Below are 21,540 nucleotides of genomic sequence, written 5' to 3' on the forward strand. Positions count from 1 at the left end.
TTTAAATAATAAGAGAAACTATCTTTATACTTACCCATGTCGTTACTATTTCCTGAGCTTTCCTTTCCTTTATGTAGATTTGAATTGCCATCTGGTATAATTTTCCTTCTGTTTAAGAACTGCCTCCAACCTTTTTTGAATAGTAGATCTGTTGATGAAGAATTATCGATGCTTCTCTGTAACCAAAAAATTCTCAATCTGCTTTTGTGTTTGAAAGGTATTTTTAATGGGGTATAGAATTCTAGGTAAATATCTTTTTCTTTTAGAACTTTAAAACTCTTGCTCTGTTATCTTCCGGCTTGCATTGTTTCTGACAGGAAGCTGTCTATCCTTCCTGCCCATGTTCTTTTGTTTATAACATGTTTTTTTTCTCTCTGTTTTTATGATTATTTCTTTTTCTAGCAATTTGATTTTACATAACCTTGAAGTAATTTTATTCATGTTTCTTTTGCTTGGAATTCACTGAGCTTCTGGAACCTGGTACCCTGCCTGCTAGCGCTGTCTTGGATTCGCTGGACCTTAGATGCCAGCTCTTCAACTCAGGGAATCCGCTGCCTGGCCACCCCCTCCATGTGGCCCAGAAACTCCTTCCAGGCAGAAAGCTGTGGCAGTAATAGGGATCCCCTGCTTTGTGTCTCTTTCTCAGGGACCACCATCCTAACTGCATGATATTCAATACCAATATCAAAAAAAATCTACATTATTTCATAAATCTTGTCTGATTTTTAAATTGTTTTATATACAACAGTATATCTAGTCTCTGTTACACCATCTTTGCTAGAAACCAGGAACTAACTTTTATTGAACATCTACTATGCACCAAACACTTTACATTCATTCTTTCATGCAGTTCTATCAGAAGTCCTATGTCGGAGATACTGTGAACCCTTTTTGCAGATGAGGAAACTTGGGGATATGACAGAATTAATGAATAAAGTCATATATCCTATTTGACGACATAATAATTGCTTGATCTCAAATGTGTCTGACCACAAAAGGATGCTAAGGAAAGTAAATGAGTGCAAATAAATAAAATCCACTCTTTAAGGTTCATTTCCATCATGACCACTTCAATGAGCAGTTGAACCTTCCTGTTTCCCTAGAGGCGATAGCGGAGACAGGATCTGGGAACATGATTTACATTCCCATTCTCTCTCTTGGCTGATTTTTCTTTCTCATCCCTAGATGATATCTAGGCTTCACCCCTCTGAGGCTGTGGGGATAACAAGGGCCTAGGAGAGGCAGAGGTCCTCCCATGTAAGAGCTGTGCTTGTGGTGCTGAGATGCCACTGGCCTCTGACCAGGCTTGTTCCGATGCCCCCAGTGCCCTCTGCCCTTAGCATGTGCTGTTTCCGTGAGGAGGTTTGTCATCAGTCAGATCCCCTCTGGCCCTGCCTGTGGTTCCACCCCTGCTGTGGAGGAAGTTTTACCTTATTTGACTAGAGGCTTCTGTTCCCTTAGGGACCCCCCATGTTCCTTCACAGGGAGCCAGGAAACTGCTGAGGCCCTTGGCACTTGCCAAGGACCAAGGGGAGCTGGCGTGGGCTGGGTGACCCTCCCCTTCTGAGGCTCACCACCCTGAGGCTCCTTCCCACCCTTCAGCCTTGGGCGGCTTCTGCCAGGCCCCCCTGTCAGCTCTCCCTCAAGATGACATGGAGGAACAAGACTTGCTACGAGTTCCCTCACTGTCATCGGCTCTGGTGGCAGCATAATGTTAGGGCGGAAGCCTCTCTGCGGTTCCTTGGCTCACCAAGTCTCCGGGACAGTGGGGTGCCAGTCTCTCCTTGTGTGGGTGTCCTGTTTTCTGTGACTTCCCGGAACCCCACTCCAGTCATTTAAACCCTGGACATGAGAGAACTGCCTCCTGGGAAGGGCTGAGAGGGAACCACCTCCCACTGAGAGAACAGAGGCTTTCCCTCCGGTCTCCTAGTGACCGCCTTGTAACAGTCCACTTGCTAGGTGATGGCGCACTGGGGCCTGTGGCTGCCTCTCCACAGCTCTGGGGGCATAGATGGGCCCTGGTGCTGGCTCTTCAGACGGCGGCACATTAGGGCCTCTTGTTTTCAGACTAAGCCCCAAGGCAACAGTAAAAATCCCACTTAATATCTTGTTCTATAATCAATAGTTCAACTGGCCTTGTGCGGCAGCTGTCCAAACTATGATCCCGAAGGGTGACTTAAATTTCACTTTGCCTGATTCTGTTGTCACAGCTTTGAAAATCCTAATAAGCCTTGAAGTACACAAATATGGATAGAAACCTGGGAAAAGTTGGTACGGTGTGCAATAAAGCAAAATAGACAAATTAACTACTCTCTTGCACAAAATGTGTACAGTCTGACGGAAACACAGGGTGCCTGCCTTTGGGGCCTGAGCTGGTTTCCGAGAAATAGGAGTGGGCATGGGGGTGGTGGAGAGCAGGGCAGGAGAGGATGGAAAGGATGAGAGGGGGAGGGAGAGTGGGACTGAGAACATGTTAAGACGCTGCTTTATTTTTGTCCCCATGGATACAGCCCAGAAGGAGCACTGGGGGCCCCTCTGGGGCTGGGCTGGAAGCTGGCAGGCCAGAGCTCTGGGATTGGTGCCCGTGCCCGGGGAGTCAGCATTCCTTCCCAGGGAGGTGGCGTGGAAGAGAGCTTTCAAGTGCATTCAGCGTTCTCCCCCACGGCCCTCCCCAAGGCCCCCTCCCTCCCACCTCCCAACGCCAAACTCCTAAATTTACTGCAGAAAAGCAAGCTTATTAATCCAGACTGACCCTGACAAAGCAAACTAAGCCAGCAGCCCCCTCACCACGAGAACCCTGAGTTTGGAAGGTAAGTGCTGCCCTCCACGTTCTTTAATAAAAGTTTAGTGAACACTTACAACTCTAAAGCAAGCTGTCTTAAAATTTCTTCCCTGTGTCCTGACCTTATCCTCCCCTTTAATGCTAAGCTTTTTCCTGGATTATTGTCTGCCCAGCGTTATCGGCAGCAATCCATTTAGATCCTGGGTGCCGAGAGCACCCTTAGCTCTGAAGCAGGTGCGGTGAAGGACTCGGAGAGGAGCGGTGGGCGCCTGCCTTTTACGGCTGCAGAGCCCACAGGAAGAGGTTCAGCAGGCCATGGTCATCAGGCACCAGGCATGGGGAGAGATGGGAATTCCCAGCACAGGGGCGAGGGCAGCTACTGAGCATGTGTCCTCTCCGAGTGCCCCCCACTCCTGGCTGCCTGCACCACCCGTTTCGATTGCTGGGCTGTTTTGTGAGCAGTAGATCCTACCCTTGAACTCACTGAAACAGTGATGGCTCAGCTCTGGCATGCACTGTAAGATGCCAGTCACAGGCAAGCTCCTTGAGGGCAGGAACTGTGTGTCACCCCCTGCCCCCTCGGCTCTCTGCGCAGGCCCCGGCACACGGGAGGATCACAGGCTGGGTGCCCACAGGTGTATGTGAGCGGGCGACCTGAAGGGGCTCAGAATGGCTCTGCCTTCCACCCCAATCCTCTCCAGACCCCTGAGCAGGCTTTTGGGGGCCTTTTAAGAATAGTAGAAGGGACTTCTCTTATTGGGCAAATAATGTCTTATATATGGGAAGTGCTTCTATTTTCCTTCCCCAAAGAGTTGTTTGTATACTTTTCTCTTCATCTTCACAGCAGTCTGACTGGGGGCTCTGTAGGGCACCTATCGCCAATCACTATTTTATTGGCAAGGAGACCGAGTCTCAGAGGAATGACGTTACCCTCAATCCTTCTGTGTCACCCCAGAAGCTCATTTCACAATAAGGCAACGTGTCCCGGTAGAGCGGGTTCACCTCACAAGGCCCTGTGGGTCCAGAAACACACAGGATCCAAGCAGTGGTCTCCGATTTAAAGCCGGGGTCCGGGTCCCAGCCTTGCTGCATGGGCTTAGTCGTGGTGCCTGGGAGAACCTTGTTTCACTGTCTCTAGACCGTGAGGGGGATGGAGAAGCCCACGGCCGGGGCATCACTGTACAAGTGCTTTGACTGGGAGAGGAAGAATGCCAAGCAGGCCGAGGCCAGGCTGGGCCAAAGGCTGCAGAGACTCGAGGCCGTCCACCTGCAGCGGGCGAAGCTGCTGGCCAGGGAGCAGAAACAGCTGCAGGAGGATCTGACCAGGCTGCAGCAAGGTGAGGCGTCCCGTGCGGGGCAGGCGGGCAGGCAGGGCAGCAGGCCGTCCCTCGGCTGAGGGGGCAGGAGCTCTCGGAGACCCGGATACCGAGGCAGCAAGACCCTCCCGCCTCAGCCGTCCCGTGTCCCTCCCGCCCTCCGTTTCCCGGCTCCCTGCAGAAGCCCGTGCGCGAGCCCGGTGAGCCAATGCCGCTCAGGCGTCCCAACACTTCAGTCTTTCCAATGAACACGCTCTTCCTTCAACCCTTAGTTTTCTACTTGCTTATTTTCCATTATTTTCCCTTTGGCTGTATCTGGGTTGACCTGGTTTCACCTCTTTCTTATGCCCGGTCAATGACCATTCATTGAGCAACTATGAATGTGCAAGTCACCTTATGAAAGGGAAGTTTTAAAAAATAGTCCCCTGGAACCAGTGACCAGAGCACAGGATAGGGCGACAGCTGGCCCTGGGCTGGGCAGGGAGCACTTGGCAATTTTCCACAGTCACCAAGCTGAGATTCAGGCCCTTCCTTCTGTGGAAAGTGAATTTCTCACCCACCCTCATCGTATTCCATGGTGTTATTCACACTGGAGCCTGCAGATTTTGCTTAGATTAGAAAACTTCAAACAAGCAATTGTGCATCATTACTGTGTTTCCCTTGTCTTTTAAGCCAAAGGACAAGTATTTCTGTCACTTCCCTGAACAAGCCTCTTTTCCTATAAAATGTGCTCAGACTTTTCATGATAATCCCGCTCCATCAAACCTCTTATCTCCAAAGAATCACCCTTTTCAAATATATTCTACTAAGGAGACTATCCAGTTAACAGAGACTACAAATTAAGTGCTTATTGCAAGAAGAGTGTTACTAACTTCAAACACTAGTTTCTAGTTAGTAGCTACAGACCATCCCAAATGGGAAGGCCACGCAATGGTACACAGAATCTCAGGCCTTCCTAGGCCGTCGACACGGTTCAGGGAGAGACGCTGCCAGCTCAGCGATTCCTCCTCATCCATTAAAAGGGGTGTGAGAACACAGACTCTGGACCCAGGTTGTCGGGGTTGAAATCCTGACTCCATCACTTACAAGCTAGGAGCCTTTGGGCAGCTTACTGGACCTGCTGGTGCCTCAGTTTCCCCAATTATAAAATGGAAATGATGTTACCTACCTTGGGAGGTTATCTGGGCAGTCAGCGAGCACTTGGAACAGTACCTAAGTACACAATAAGAGCTATGTAAGTGTTTGATGAAAGAAACAAAGACTGTTACAGGACTGGAAGTTTTCTATTTGGTTGAAAATTGCCACAGTGGTACAGTTTGTAGAAACTAGTGCTCCTGTGTCCATCCTTAAAACAATTAGATTTTAACATTACTTCAAAATTCAGCACAGAATGGATCCATCTCAGCTCTGCAAGACTACAGTCCCTTTCCTCAAGGCAGGTGGTGCCAGCACTCAGGAGCTCTGAAAGCGATGCCATGTGTTCAAGAGGAAAGCCAGGTGCCATGGTTTGCTACAAAATCGTCAGGTCTGCACAGCTAAGATATGGACACAAGAGCCCAGAATATTGTCCAAACACCTGGCCTGGGGATTATTTCTAACCTCCAGCTTTGGGTTTGAAGGATGGCTCTCAGCAAGTAAGTGTCCATCCCAAATAAATAGTTAAATCAACTAGAATGAGAGCTTATATTCTGGAATGGGATCTTAGGATCCATTTGGTGAATCCCACTTCAGTTCTCAAAAGGGCCACTAAAGACCAGATACCTACTCTGAGCAGGGGGCACTGAAGGTCAGGCCCAAGGTCAGAGGCTGCCTGTGCTGAGTAGAGAGAGCTTGCCTCTGTACAGGCAGCGTAGGAAGCGTCTGGATCAGGAAGCAGAAAGCTTTGCTTCAGACGCCTCTGTCTCTATGGTCTTTAGAAAGTCATACCCTCTCTGAACCTCAGACTCCTCGACAGTAAAATTAAGGAAACAGAAAGGAAATAACACATACCAATAATACGTATTAAGGCTCAATATTTATCAGGCACTCTGTTAGGCAACATTTTTCCATGATTCATGTGACAAAATTGTTATGGAGATTCAAGTGCATGCAGTTAGTAGGTTACTTAAAATGCATATTCTCAGTCCTCCTCTGGAGAGATTAGGCTACAAACCCACATTTTTAACTGAGGTGAAATTAAGGCAAATGATCTTGGGACAAGCATTCTGCAGGCCAGACTTTACAAAACACTATTACTGCTGCTCAGATAGACACAGGAATGTGACGACACGTGGTCTGCGCCCTTAAGATGCCCATATTTCAATTGGAAGGCAGCCATGCTTGCGAAAAGGTCTGATAGAAAATGTTAATTGTTAAAGTTCTTTTACAAAGCAGGCCAGGGAGTGCGGTAAGAGGTGGGCAGTTGGTCATGAGGACCTGTGGACCAAGGCCCCTGCTGGCAGAAGGAACAGTGTGTTCAAGAGTGCAGGCATGACTGGCTACAAATAGCTCAGAACTGCAGGAGCGTAAAGGGCCAGGACACAGTATCGGTGTGTGCCGAGAGGCCAGGCAGTGTAGGCAGTGTTTGCAACCATGAACAGCTTCACAGGTCTTGCAAAAGGGTTGAGAGTGGGGAGATTACAAGGTCAAATTTCAGAAGGTCACTGGCTGCACTGTTTGAGGTTTTGTTTTAAGGGGTCTTCAAGTTGGGGCCCGGGTTTGAAGACCTAAACTAAGGCATTGCCCAGGTAAGGAAAATGAGTTCGCTTGAGATATTTAGAGAGCGGAACTGTCAGAGCTTTAGGACTGATTATATGCCCAAGAGTAAAGCAAGCCCGAGTCAAGAGTATATTACTTGGCACAAAGCAGGCACTGAAACACACTTGTCAAGTGGGCCAACTGGGTGGTGACAGGTACCCTGTCTTCACAGAGAGGACACTGGAGAAAGATCACATTTTGGAGAAAAGAGACACTCATTTCTGAACGTGCTGGCTCTATAGATTTAAAATGCAGGAGACTGACCTACCTGGGGCAAGTAGCTCAAAATCTCAGAGTTTATAGGGAATAAATGAAGATCTTATGTAGACAAGACCTATTTGCATGTGCACACAGACACACACAGACACACACACACACACACACACACACACACATGAAGACACAAGCGGAGGAGGGGCCCACAGAGGACTATCCATTGTCCTGACTACCTGACAAAATACCCAATCAGATGAAAAAGAGTATAAGGAGTCTGGTGTGAATCCGTGCTTCCTCGGCCTGGTGCCTATCGCCCGCCCTGTGGGTTCAAGGAGCCCCCCTCCCAGTAGAACAAACTGGAGCAAGGCTCTCTACCCCTAAGTGACCAGCCCAAGAGATGTCTTGAAAACTAACAGGTCCTCTACAGCAGCTGTGGTTACCAGGTGCCGAAACATTAACTCAAAGAGCGAAAAATCCCCTTAATCATAGTCAGCAGGTGCAACCCCTGGCTCCGGCGGGTAGAAGTCATGTAACTGAGGTGAGTGAAACAGTAGGGCGCCATCTCTACATATAGCTCGCACCCAGTTATTTTGTTTTGAAAACACAAATAAAACATTCAAACAAAAATTCTGTGGGCCTACCGAGATGAAACCTCCGATCATGCTGTTTCCAAATCCTCTTTAACATGTTCTAGGTACACACTGGGGAGCTGCTCTAAGTTTTCGTGCGTCCATTCATCATGCAGATCGGCCTGGGACCCACAGGCTTTCATATACTAGGTCTCGGCCAAGAGGACTCATCTCCAGTGTCCAACATTCTTTCCCTTCTTCTCTTCAGTATGAGTTTTTTAGGGCTGCACTAACTAAGTACCACAAACTGAGTGGCCTAGTCGGCAGAACGGACTGTCTCACAGTTCTGGAGGCTAATGTCCGGAATCGAGGTGTGTGGTGGGGCTGGTTCCTTCTGAGGGCGTGAGGTAGGGATCTGTCCCAAGCCCCTCCTTGCCTCATAGAGGCTGTCTTCCCCCTGTGGCTCTCCACACGGTCGTCTCTCTACCTGTGTCTCAGGGTCTAAATTTCTCTTTTTCATTAACACTTGTTAATGAACTCAAAGCAGATATTATCAAGAAAAAGCTGTCCTCTTATTTCGGGAATGGAAATCAGAAGAGACCAGAAGATGCTCTCATGTTCTCACCACGGGGAGGGCAGACGCACAGAGCTCCGCAGGCTCGTGAAGTGAGGTGAGAAAGTGCACGCGGGACTCGTGGAGATGGCACTGAAGGCTCCTGTCCCTGAGAACACGCTGCCTTCCCCCTCTGAAGACAGGAGACCTTTCCCATACCCTTCCCACCCCTTCCCACCTTCCTGCTTCTCACCCGCTGGACCACCTCGGCTGAGACCACACTGAAGGGGGCCGTGGTCTCATAACTTGAGGGTTTGGAATACAGGCCTCTTCATCAACACTCAGAGCTCCTCCTCCCTTTCTCCTCCTTTCCCAGGGCACCGGTGACCGTCAGGACGCAGGAAGTACACAAAGCCAAGTCCCAGGTGCCTCGATTCCATCACACTGGCCTCAAGGACCCAACGACAAACAAAGGGAAGTCAATACCTCCAAACGACAGAACGTCCCCTTTCACAGGAGAGAAACCACAAGCCCAGGAGACAGATTCTATAAACCCACCAACGGGCAAAGACCCCAGCCAGGGCGTCTCTGTCCTGTGTCAGGACCAGGTCTCCGCCAACACCCCAGACCAAGGCCCCAGCTGCCGCCCAAGAGGTGAAAGCAGAGCGGGACATGCTGCTGAGTCCCGATCAAACGACACCGACCTAAAGCCAGACCTGAGCCCCGCAGAATGTGCTGGAAACTTCAATGGCGACTCTACGAGGTCAACCTACTTAGAGTTGTTTGAAAAGGCCAAAAATGCCCATTACCTCCGGCACAGGGTCCCCCCCGAGTCAGAGAGATTGCTTAGCATCGGGGAGATATTCGGGCACGAGGAATCCCTGCAGCCCCGCGCAGGAGCGGAGTGTGAGAACAGGGTGGCCTCCTAAGCTCTCCTCTCTAGCCACCTGCTCTGACCTCACAGTAACATACATCCTGATCACTAAAGAAATGTCTTCCTCAACTGACTGCGGTGCGCAATACAGATACATACACATTATATGGCAATTTATTTTAAACCCTTAGGCTTTTTTTCTCCCTTTTACAGGATTATAATCTTTCATTGAATAAGCAATGCTAGCATATGGAAAACGATATGAGAGATGAACCTTCTGAATGCTTTTTAATCGACGCACACATGTTGCCAATATCATCAAACAGAAGAACGTGTCGTCATGACTAGACTTTACCCGAAAGGAGAAAGATTAAGGGTCCCGCTCACATATGCCACCCTTTCCTTATAGGAGATGCTTAGGGCGCCACCTGCTGACATAACGGCAGAACTCTTCTGCCTGTTTTAATTTCATAGAAAAAGGTTAGAATAGGAACTCAAGTGAAAATATGTACTGTAATATGGTCTATAAATAAAGCCTGCTCTCCTGCCACAGCTCTGTGCTTATTTTTGAAGTCTTTCCTTTATGCCTTCATTTCCGGGTAGCTCCATGGTAAGAGTCTCATGCTCTCCTGACTGAGCCAGCCAGGCACTAGACGGTTCCATTCTAGTTTCTCATTCCCACTAGCAACGTGCTCCTATCAAACTTTGGGGATCCTAATAAGAGTAATGAACAATTTATAAGAGATGTGCTCCTAACATTTTCTCCCAAGAAGCAAAGCAAGGGGTGAAAGCAGTCCAGGGGGTGACAAAATTGATTCATGAGTCCTTAATTAATTTACACTTAAATAATGCTTGATTTATGACTGAGCTCATAGGACTAGGGACCCACAGTTCAGAGAACTCTCTGTGCAAACTGCCCAAGCAGTTTATTATAGGTTCTTTTTCCTTGTTCTTCTACTTCAATCCTGTCTGTCTCCATTACACCCTCCAAGGATGAGTTCTCCAAATGATATACCCCACTTCTAAATGGGTTCCTTCTGCATGCTAGCCGTAACTGGAGGGCAGGGCCAGCACCCCAGCGGCAGGGAGCTCGGCCTCAGCTTGCCCTCTCTTCCACATGATCAACCCCCCTTCCCCCTCCAAGGACACCTCGGACCTGTGAACTTGAGAAATTAATATTCTGCACATTCCTTGTTAGAGTGCACATATCTTTGTTTTTCTGATTAACCCGATCTGCCTGTACTTTCAACTCCAATATTTTTTGCATTCCATTTCAAGTGATATCTCATGCATTACCACAAAATTGTGGGTTTACAAATCTTCTAACCCATAGATCTTTTATGGTTATCATTTGGTCTAATACATTTTCCTTCTTAAAGACAATGGATGCAATACTTTTATTGGTACAATTCAATACAATCAAGGGAAATCTGCCTTGGGGGGCCTCACCCGGCCTAACTCCTTAAATTCTAAAGAACGGTTTAAATCCCTAATTTTCACAAGCCTCTAGGATGGCTTGCACCCAGTCAGCTTAAAGTTAGACATTCATACCAGGGGGTCTCACCTGGGCATAAATGTTCTTCCCAAAGACATCCCAACGTTTTCTGTCGTCATGACCCAGATGTGGAGGTTAAAAGACCCAAGCTATATGCCATTGCATTAAATCGTCACAAAACCCTCTGACATAGGAAATCAGTGAGATAATTGCCCTTGTTTTACAGAAAGGAAAACTGAAGCCCACACTCGGCACAATAGCTCTCTGCGTACCAGAACATGCACGGGAACGGAGCCCAGCCCCTGCCAGCCTCTCTCTTAGAGAAGGGGCGCCAGGCAACATCCAGGGGCTTGTGCCCAGTTGTGAGATACTTTCCAGCCCTATACATGAAACTCGTTAACAATACAATTAAAAGAGATGGTAAAAAGGAAAAAGTCATACTTAAATTTTGAGGGAACATGACATTTTTTATTACATTCATGCATTCATTAAGAGATGCATTGAGGGAAGACGGTGTCTTTTCCATCGACTCCCTCAGGAGCAATAGGGGGCTCTCAGTGTTCCCTGAACCCGTCCAATGGGGAGGGAGTCCCCTTCCCTCCCGGAGGCATCTGCAGATCTGACTCAGCCTCTCACCCAGGGCCCCAAGGCTCTGGGGGCCGCTAAGGGGGACTGAATGTCCCCACAACCCTCAGTGATGGGCAAGTTGCTTCCGGCAACACGGGGGTTCCAGCCCCTCTGAGGGGGAGGCAGCCTCCTCGGAGGGGGCGTGCTCTGCTCCCACAGCCAGGGCCCAGGGCAGCTGAGGACGCCTGGCTCCAGGCCCACAGAGGTGAACAGCCCCACAGGACCATGGACAGCCAGTGGGGCAGGGACTGCTGCCAAAATCAGGGCAGGCGGAGATGTGTAAACCATTACATATGAACCTCACTCCTCCCTCAGCCCCAGGGGGGTTGGGGGGCATGTCACCCGGAGGGCAGAAGGCCAGAGAGAAGGGAGGCTGGGCCTTGCTCTTCGGCCTGAAGCAAGGTGCGGGAGACCAGAAGTTCGGTGGGGGTGGGGGGCTGACTTTCAACAGCAACTGAGTAATAGTACCTAGTGTGGTGGGAAGAATATCTACCAGAAGCAAGACGTTTAAACAACCCAGAAGTTACTGGATCCAATGGAGGGCATAGTAAGCAAAGCTGGCAGCAGTTCTGGGGAGAGCAAAGATACCTGCACCATGCTTACCCCTCACCAGGGCGAGGTTTCCCCATCTGATCTCTATGGAGAGGCATTGTGCCGAGATGCACTCGCCGTAAGGAACACAGGCATTTAGGACACGGTCCTCATCGCCAGTGGGCTTGGGTGTGGCCCACTTGAGGTTCAGAGCGGAGAAGGCTTTACTTAGTTAGATGCACTAGGAACTGTGCCCCGATTTTCCCATCTTCCCACCACTGTTTTGAAGATGTTGCTGCTCCATGTCGTCAAAGGAGGCATGGATCAATTAGAAACTATAAATGAAACTTAACGTAATTAGTTTGCTTATTTTGAACGGTTCGAATTTAATTCCATTAAAGTGGCACCATGACCCTAGGCAATGAAAAAAACCTTCCTGGTAAAAAGAAGACACATGTACACATACATACAAAGACTCCAGATATGCTGAACCAACGGTGCTTGGAATCAAACCCGAGACTAGCACAGACCCTCTCGTCCCAAAGGCAGTGTTAACAAAATATTTCAAAGGGGTGGGATAAACAGAAAAATGTGTGCAAGCTGTCTAGAAAGATGTTTAATTAGGCAATTCACTACCTTGGGAATTTTCTAACACTCTTGCCCAGGACTATTTGTTCCTATAGACTATTTGTTCACAGACCCAGGAAATGGGAAACCTTTTACCAGGAAGGTTTCTTTCATTGCCTAGGGTCGTGGTGCAACTTTAATGGAATTAAACTCGAACGGTTCAAAATAAGCAAAGGGCATAGGCACTATGATCAAAAGCCGAGAACCGAAGTTAGAACTGCCCCAACGAGTAACTGACGCATCCCACGGCAGCAGAGAAGCCGCTGGAAGAGGGCATGGCTTACAGACCCATCACTGAGTCCTCAGCCTATTTCCCGTGAGCTTAAGCTCCAGCAAATAGATACTATAAGCAGAACACTGATTCCAACAGTTATTTTAATATATTAAATTAAAAGCTAGATAGAATTTTACAGAATACATATAAAAATTCATATATCAATGATACTTTACTGAAAGGATTTTCCCTCGTTCTCCTCATGGGGTGCAGTCACACTGCGAAACTGGCCATGATAGCAAGGTGCCCCATGGTCACAGATGGTGGTTCACCCCAAATGCTCACACCAACAACATAGCAGCTGTCAGTAGGCGAGTGGGGGGGATTGTGTTTCAGGGGGGCTTCGGCCTCTGCTCAGATATTACATTTGAACAGTGACCCTAATATTTTTCACCTTCTAGCAAACCTGGTAAAATTTTTCAGCAGTGACTTCATGCAGGCTCATCTGGCTACAAAAGCAAAACAGCAGTATTTCTTGGTCTTAATATTAAAGCAAAATGAGATTTAAAAATTTGGGGTCACAAAGGAAGGCGTTTCACACACCACACACATGGAAAGAGAATGGACACAAAAGTTATGGACAGGAAGAGTTCAGCATGTAGGGCTCCTCGGGGAATTCCTGGGATCTGAAGCATTTCTCTTCGTACCACCTCTGTCCCTTACTGAGCCCACTGGGACGTCTCCTGAACAGAAGAGCTGACCCGTCTGGGCTTTGCTGCCCCTAATCGCCGTGTAGCAGAAGCTCTAGCCACTGCATCCTGACCAAAGAATAAACAAGCCCTTGCATCAAAAACACAACAGTTGCCTTAATCCTAAAATCAAAACTCTCATAATTATCTGAGCAGCAAGGAGATGAATAACTTCTTCTCCTGTTGTAACGACTGATTCCCAACATTCCTTCACTGTGGAAAACAAACAATAATTATTCATCCATAGCTACCTGACTTTAACCTCCCAGCCAGCCCTCCAGATACTGTAAATAATTCACAATCAGGAGAAGGTGAATACACTCTCTGAAATCTGTTCAGAGTGATCAAAATCCCTCAGTTGGAGAGTTCTACATCTCACCCCTTCTTTGCCATTTTGTCCTAAATACCACTAAAAACAAACAAATCTGTTTTTAGTAACATAGAAATAACCATCTTGTTTATACTAGTCATCTTGGAGTTTTCCCACAGAATACTGGAGTTGGTAAAGGCTTTAGGGGTTAACCAGTTCAACCTTAGTCCCCAGGTATGAAATGACTGCTTCAAAACAAACAGAAAGTGAAAACACTTGTTTTCAATGAATTTTCCACCAATGATTTTGGTTGAGAGTTTGAAGTTTGTCCACCGTATGTGAAGCAAGGACCCTCCCTCGTGGTGAAGATGGCAGGCTCGAGCAGTGACCTTGAAATCAGGAAATCAGTTATTAGACTGCTATGATTCCCCAAAGGGTGTTCCAAAAGATGCTGCTATAAGAAAAAGGACTCTGTGCTAAGACAAATTTGGGGAAACCTAAGTTAAACAATGAAAACAAATTTTCCTATTTTGTAACCTAAGTCTTTAATATGCTATGGCTAGGATGAATACTGGGGGTGGGGGTGGGGGTTATGTTATGCTGAATTCCCCTAAACAACAAGACCATGGAAATTTCATCTATAAATCATCTTCCGGAACTGTGATAACTCACTAAACACACTTGAGAAACACTGGCTGGGGATAAAAATTAGATTAGATAAGTTCTTTATCTCACGTAGGTCAAATAGCAAAGATCTCACAAGTTCCAGAGAGCAATAGCAGGAACGACATTTTTCTTAGAGACTATTTTCCTCAATTTCTTTATAGGCGTTCCTACAAGCACATGCATACACACCCTCACACGGGTGCACACATACACACCGATGCGGCAACAGCCTCACTCAAAAAATTTTGTATCAAATGACAGAAATGGCATGAAGATGAGGAAATGTGTGTGGCTGTTTCAGCGGCTTCATAAATACATAATATGTGTCAGAAGACAGCTTTGCTTCACTTGACAGGTGAGAAACCTGAAGGTCCGAAGTCCCCCTGGATTCTGCACAGGCCCTAAGTAGAGAGTGGGGACCAAGCCCATCTCCACGGAGCTCCAAAGGCTCCATTCTCCCCACATCACACCACCTTGCTCACTTCCATCCAAAAATTCAACAGCAACAACAAAAAATGCTAATGCCAGTTACTGTGCTCGGGCTCCAGCCGGGCACCTGAGCCCGAGGAGTTTGCCATCTGGTGGAATAAACAGACCCCCAGGACAGATCCAGTTAAAACTTGGGCGGCACTTGCAGCTGCTATCTATTCCCTACCATCTATTCTGACCCCAAATGATCAAACAAAACCAGCCATGGTCGCTTTATTCTGATGGTCGGGAACTCATTCAAGAAAAGGCATTGTGACTCGATCTTGGCCAATTAGACATTAGTCCACCAAGGGGTTCTGGAAAGGAACCCCCACTCCCAAGGATGGGAAAATGCTTGCCTTCATCTCTCAGACACTGTCATCTGGAAGCAGCTCCCTGAAATGCTGCCGCCGCATCGGTCCGGGCTGAGGAGGAAGCACAGGAAATGGTGAGCACTAAATAGAGCTGGAGAAGGTGGTAGAAGTCAGTGCGTCAAGGGCTTTATATTTAGGATGACAATATCACTTGCCATCCAAGTGGGAACATGTCTGAGAGTGGAAAGGGATGCTGCCGAGACAACGGGTGTCGAACGGACAAGTCTGCTTACGCAGCCAGCTGACGGGCGTGCGCTCCATGTGGGTCTGACTCCTGGGCTCGTAAGGGAAGGAGGATTGTAGCGCCAGCTGCGTGTTAGATGCGTCTTACTGGCCACAATGGAGAGAAGGGACTCATGAGCACAGGACCAGAATCAGGGGATAAAACTGGACGCCTGGTCAATATGAGAGAGTTTGAGGGACCAAAGGAAAAAAAGTAGTAGCAATGAAGAGGAGCCGCAGGTTCCAAAAGTGTGTAAGAGGCGAGTAACTAAGAAGATTTGTGACCAAGCCGGCCTGGACGGAGGAGGTAAGGTGAGAGCTTCAGGTGGACCCTGCCCCCTGGCTTGGACACCTGCGGGCAAGTTGATGCCATTTCCCAGGACTGGAGACACATGAGGAGCACAGTCCTCACCACACCCTGGAAACACCTCAGCGACCCAAAATCAAAAGGGTGTGGAAGCCTAAGCTCACCTGGACCCACAGAAAAGGCTTGTGCATAAGATGCCATCTTGGTGGGAATTGAGGGAAGACAATTGGGGGATGGGGAATTGTCATAGTTCTCCTTTCAATCTTTCTGGCAAAAATCAAGAATGAGAGAAGAATTGGAGGGAAGAGAATCAGTTAGTGGCTGGAAGTCCAACACCAGAGATTGTCATGGGTCTGAGGCACAGGACACAGACAGAAAGAACCCTCACCCTCCTGGGCAGGAGCCAGCCTGCGTGGCTTGGTGACTGTACCACGCATGGTTCCAGTCAGATCTTTCTCCCAAAAATCCATCTCTCTCTACACTCGTGTTATTTTACCAGTTTTAATATGAATAGATGACCTCATAAAGCCTTCCAACACTTTCATTAAGCTTTCCAGTACACAGCTAAGGTAATGATGCAATGTGGCGGTTGCTGGCCAGGGGATAAAACGTCCCCTGTCCTGTTGCTCGGGAAATCATGAATCCACCCATCTAAGGAACATCTCCATTGAGCCCCGATGTGTGATGGGACACAGGCATGATCAGTCCCCAGCCAGCCAGCTTCCAGGCGGCTTGTTCTTGCCTGTGAACCGAATCCCGGAACAGCATCCAAGAGGCAGTGTTCATCAGGACCCCTCACCCCTCTGGGCTCCTCCCATCTTCCCCTCCACGTCAATGACCTCGTGGTAAAATTTGCAAGGACCAAAGAGCCAACCGTGAGGAGGCATAACTGAAGGAAGCAGTGAATGTGACCCACGTAAAATCATGCTGTTTTTGTACGTTAACAATGAGCTTCTTTTTTTCTCAGAAGACATTCGTTCTCTCTGCACTCCACCCTCAGTGCTTTCAAACAAACAGTGTTGATTATAAACTGCCGTGGCTGGTAATGGCCACAGTGAGAGCGGCCTCGGGGAGACTTAAAAAGTAGTTCATCTCTCGAGGGAAAACTGTCTGCTGTTCATCAGCGCCCGCCTCCCCTGGGCCCGCCAGGCAGGGCCTATGTATTGCCTGCTCTGTGCCAGGTGCTGCGATATTTGCTCTGATGCAGGTGCTGGGGACACGGAAAACGCTGACAGAGCGTCCCCTCTGGGAGCATTTACTCCGGCAGGGGAACCAAACAATAAGAAGGTAATTATCAGTTAATTTTTAATCACAATGATGATGAATGCTAGAAATACAGGGGCTAAGAAAGCCCAAAACCGGGGCTGAGCTAGTCTGGAGAAACAGGGGAAGCTTCCAGGAGGGCCCCGGGCTTCAGCGGAGACCAGGTGGGTGGGGGGCAGGGGATGGCGCGAGGTAGGGAGTCTGGAAAGAAGAGGAACCCGAGCCAGGCCCCGGGGAGCAGACGGTCGCGGGGTCCTGCAAGAAGAGCTGTGTGGCTGGAGCTCCGACAGAGAAGGGAGGGCAGGGAAGGGGCTGGAAGGGGTGGAGATGAGGCAGGGGCCTCGCTGCTGAGGTCTTCGGTTGAACCATGCTCGAATAACTTACTTTTGGGAGATTTACATAATTATTTCCAAAGCCTGTGGTAGCGCTGTGATATTTGGTGAGTGGACTCGGAGACTCAGGCTGTTGCTAGATTAGCCACAACCGGAAAAGAAATGGGAATGCACGTGCCTGATGGCTACCCGACCCACGGAGGCCCTGGCGCTGTTCACCTGGCCAGGTCGCTCAACAGCCTTCCAGGTCCCTGGCCTTCATTCAGTATTTCTCCAGGGATGGCACATGCCTGGAATGTAAGCCTGAGGGAGGAAATGAAAGAAACGGCTGAGCAGCATTTTTGCACATTATTTAAAGGAAAAAAAAATCCCATTACACCTTCTGCCTCCCAAGCCCCATGGAGTACAATCTGGCGCACCTTGTGTCAGCGCAGGATATAGATCCTGGGACCTGGAAAATGCGTGGCGACTTCTGGATCTAAACAGACCCTCAGCCGTAACTACTCCAATATGTAGTCGTTGTTTGGCAGAGAATTGTTATTAGTCGAGTTTTCCAAATGAATTGGAGAGCAGGCACACCCACCCCCAGGTTAGACAGGTAACGAAGGGCCAAGCCTTACGCCTAGTAGAGAAGCTCATCCTGTCTAAATGGCTGAATGAGCGTGAACTGCATCCCTAAAGCTCAAACATGGATGTGCACCCGCATGTACATTTATACATCCATATTCATTACCCAATTTCATCTGACCCAGGGTGCCATTATTTTCTGATAAGGAAAAAATGCTGCCAATTAAACAATGCCATGTAAGATGCCTCCCAGCTCTAAAGAAGTTAAAATACAAAAACATAAATTTCCGAATTGATGAAATGAGGTGAATCTGTATGTGTGCATTGTATGGACACCCACATACGCATTTTTTTTAAGTCCATCATCAATGAACAGCCAAACATGACGTTAGAACTAAAATGACGTTGAGTGTGGGTCTCCTATTGCCCAAATCTTAAGAAATCAGGAAAAGATTGCGTCAACTGAAAATCTAGATGATGCTGAAATTCCTTTATTCCCACTTAAGTGGCCCTGAATGCAAGGTGCCTTTTGCAGCCAACCCCCGCCCCCCATCACTGCTGGAAAACCTCCCACGCATACCACACAGCTACAGACTTGAGCACAGGAAGTCTTGTGGGGCCCTGACATTGTTTCTGTATCTCAGCTGTGTTTCCCCAAGAGTTAGGGCCCCTGCAGTGCGTCTGTGACAAGGGAGGGGTCCCGGCGATCACGTTCCCAGTATCTGCCCGGGAGCTTTAGCATGAATATCCATAACTACCCTGTCCTCCCAAAGGGCTGATTGGCATTCCCGGTGATTTTCAAAAGGAGAGAAGGCCTTATAGGAAAATCAACTTTAAGATTTCTCACTCTCATTACAAATTCCCCTTCCACTAAATCCTTTATTCAGTTTTAATCCAGCTAACGTTTATGACGCACCAACGAGGAGTCGGCATGACTAGGCCCCGTGCTGGAGCTACATAGAGAAGAGCTAATGCTCAGTGAACATTCATCCTGTGCCAGACGAGGGCCCGGGGCTGCTCACGGAGAGGCAGAGGGGACCGCACACACCCGGCAAGAACAGGCACCATGGTCTGCTCAGGGGGCACGGTCAGGGAATGCAGGGATGACCTGGCAAATAACATTTGTTTCTCGTGGTCCATAATAGCACCTGCTTTGGGATGACTGTGTTGAGGAGGATTCTGAGGCCCTAGCACTTACCGGCGTATCTGCCCCATTGTAAGCATCATTGGAAAGGAATTCACCAAAAGGGTGGCTATACAAAGGCATGCAAGTTGCTCCTTAATGACCTGCAATAGTTTGGTAGTTTGGTAGTTTAGCCAAGGTCATAAGGACAAAGTTTTTATTTAATCATTTCATGATGGAATAATGTATGTTCATTACAGACCTTCAGAAAACACAGAAAGTGTTATGGGGGCTATAAATATATGCATAGTCCCCACATTAGGAGGCAGCCCTGTAAACATGTTAGCAGATTTCTTCCCTATCTTTTTCTTATGCATCTTCTGATCATTAAAAAGGAGGAATGTTACAACAACAATAAAGATAAAGAGAAGTCTTTACCTTTTGGGTTCTGTTTAGGGATAACAATACTTCCTAAAATTGTATTCATAGTGCACTCTGGCCGCAAGAGGTTTTCAAAAAAGAAGCCTGGGTTTAAGTACATTTGGGATGCCCTGCACCTTGCATCCCCCAGCGGACGGCCAGGGGCGTAGCAGCCACAATGTGGCTTCAGCAGAGCAAAGCCCTTGAGGAGTTCACGGTAAACAAGCATGTTCCCATGGAGACGGCTCCTTCCTCTTGCTTCTGTCTTCCTTCCCTCCCTCTCCTTTCTTTCCTGCTTGCTTTCATTACCAGCTAACATCTTGCAACAGAATTACATTCCTGCAGAATACACTTGGGAAATACTTTCTCAGTTGATGTTCCCAGGATTCTGCATTCGTATGCTTCCCCAGGGCCAGGCAGCCAACACAAGGAAAGCAGGCCTACCTCGGGTAAGATAGTGTCTTGCCAATGGGTTTCAGCCACGGGCAAGTTCCCTATGGGTTCAGTGAGACGGAGGAATGACAAGGGAACGGTCTTGGAGTGAAGGGGTTTATTACCTGTCTTGTTCTTCCAGCAGGAGGTCGAGCACTAGAATCGCGTCTGCGTCCAACAGTCTGCAGGTCTGTAATCCTCCTTCGTCTCTGCCTCCCCAGAGCCGGGCAGAGCTCTTTATATAGTGACTCAGTCAATAATAGCTAATTGCCTAGAGGTGTGGAAGCAGTACCCTAGCAGCTGGCCAATTACATCATTAAGCAGTTTAGGTTCAGGTGAGGATCCTGGCCATGGGAACCCCAACTTTGCCCATAGGCAATAAGAGGTAAGATGCTTTCATTACACCTGGTGGCACTTGCTGAGGAATATTCCCTCCGAAAACACTGCGTGGGCTGAACAAAACTGCCAGATAAAATCCTACCAGACTGTATTTGGAATTGGTAGGATAAAACCGAAGTGCAGAACTGATAAACTTGGAAAACTCTTAAATCTTTCCATTTATATAGAGATCTGTATTTTGTATCTGACCTGAATTGGATCATTTATTTCCATGATCCAAAGCGAATACATTTTTTATGACTCAGACATATTTCTTACTCTCCAACAGGATGATGGACACCGGCAGCATCCAGATGAAAAGAGGAGGCAGAATCCCAAGTGTCAGGCTGGTGGCCCCTGCCCTCGGGCACCCCACACTGGAGGACAGGCCCCGAGGACACAGAGGCTGGCACTGTGGGGACCTTAAGACATCAGATATGTACTAAGCTGCTATCACCACCGAGATACCATCCTAACCAAACGTTCTCTTAATTTTCCTTGAAACTGGAAATCTGTTTAGTTTAACACCCATATAAAGTATCCACCATATGAAAAAAGCTTGGAATATAAAGCTTGGAAAGCTTCTACTCCCCAAAAATGTCTGGCATAACAATGTGAACAGCTATCCTGTGCCTTTACCTAAAAAATAGCTAGCAAAGGAGCAGTGTTCCCAGAAGTGTAAAATCCATCACCTCCAGCTTGAGACAGGTGCTTTCGGTGCCCAAAAAGCCTGCAAATGAGTTGCTCACCCCAAGTCCCTTCACTCTAGCAAATCTCAGTCTGCAGAAATTTATGCTGGCTTTCAGCTATTTTATCCCATATAAAGGCATGGCTTGATCTTTAGGGATTTGTTACTCACAGCAGAAATGATTCACCATTTTCTCCATTTTAATTTTCAGTGACTTATTTTAATTTTGATCATTTCTTCTTAGAACATATTATTTGTAGTCTTAATTTTAAATTATTTTTAATAAGTATAATGTTATATAAATTAATAATTATATAAGTATTACAATATCATGTTATATAGTTATGGTCATCTCTAGTCGTATCGTTATTTTTAAGAACAAGTTATTTTCACCTTAATTTTTTATCTTAATTTTACTCCTCTGAGTGAGGAATAGAAAATGCCAAGGTGAGTGAGATCATATTGGGTGCCCCAAATAAAAGAAGCCCTCTGCCTTTCTTCCCGCAGTCAGCAGTACGGAAGTCTGTTAGCCCTTAGAGCAGATCTTTCAACTTCCTTATGTGGTTAAATAAGAAACTCCTAAGATCCTCTGGGGAAGGTCAGGTAAATAGCCTTAGACTCAACATCATGGCCCTTAGCAACTCATTATTTATTTATTTTAATAAACACTCATATAGCAGTAGCTACTATATGCCAGATAC

The 21,540-nt window shown here is 47.6% G+C and overlaps 1 protein-coding gene and 1 long non-coding RNA gene across 3 annotated transcripts; one reads left to right on the plus strand and one right to left on the minus strand.

Annotated features, from left to right (window-relative positions):
* Window position 1: 1 nt before the first annotated feature.
* On the minus strand, window positions 2-19,979 carry LOC140846196 (uncharacterized). Its single transcript, XR_012125131.1, has 3 exons — window positions 19,899-19,979; window positions 5,267-5,310; window positions 2-176 (listed from the first exon to the last, which is right to left on the minus strand). It is a non-coding gene; the product is annotated as an uncharacterized lncRNA (long non-coding RNA).
* Window positions 2,651-9,598, plus strand: CCDC190 (coiled-coil domain containing 190). 2 transcript variants are annotated; one of them, XM_017659592.3, is made up of 4 exons: window positions 2,651-2,810; window positions 3,921-4,119; window positions 8,164-8,290; window positions 8,549-9,598. In XM_017659592.3, exons 2-4 carry the CDS (start codon window positions 3,933-3,935, stop codon window positions 9,099-9,101), a joined length of 867 nt encoding a protein of 288 aa, XP_017515081.3. In that variant the 5' UTR covers window positions 2,651-2,810; window positions 3,921-3,932; the 3' UTR covers window positions 9,102-9,598. The 2 variants fall into 2 exon arrangements, with proteins under 2 accessions (XP_017515081.3, XP_017515082.3); XM_017659593.3 differs by having other exon boundaries at window positions 8,167-8,290.
* Window positions 19,980-21,540: the final 1,561 nt, after the last annotated feature.

The sequence above is a fragment of the Manis javanica genome, chromosome 14, assembly GCF_040802235.1.
Source record: "Manis javanica isolate MJ-LG chromosome 14, MJ_LKY, whole genome shotgun sequence".
Classification (NCBI taxonomy): domain Eukaryota; kingdom Metazoa; phylum Chordata; class Mammalia; order Pholidota; family Manidae; genus Manis; species Manis javanica.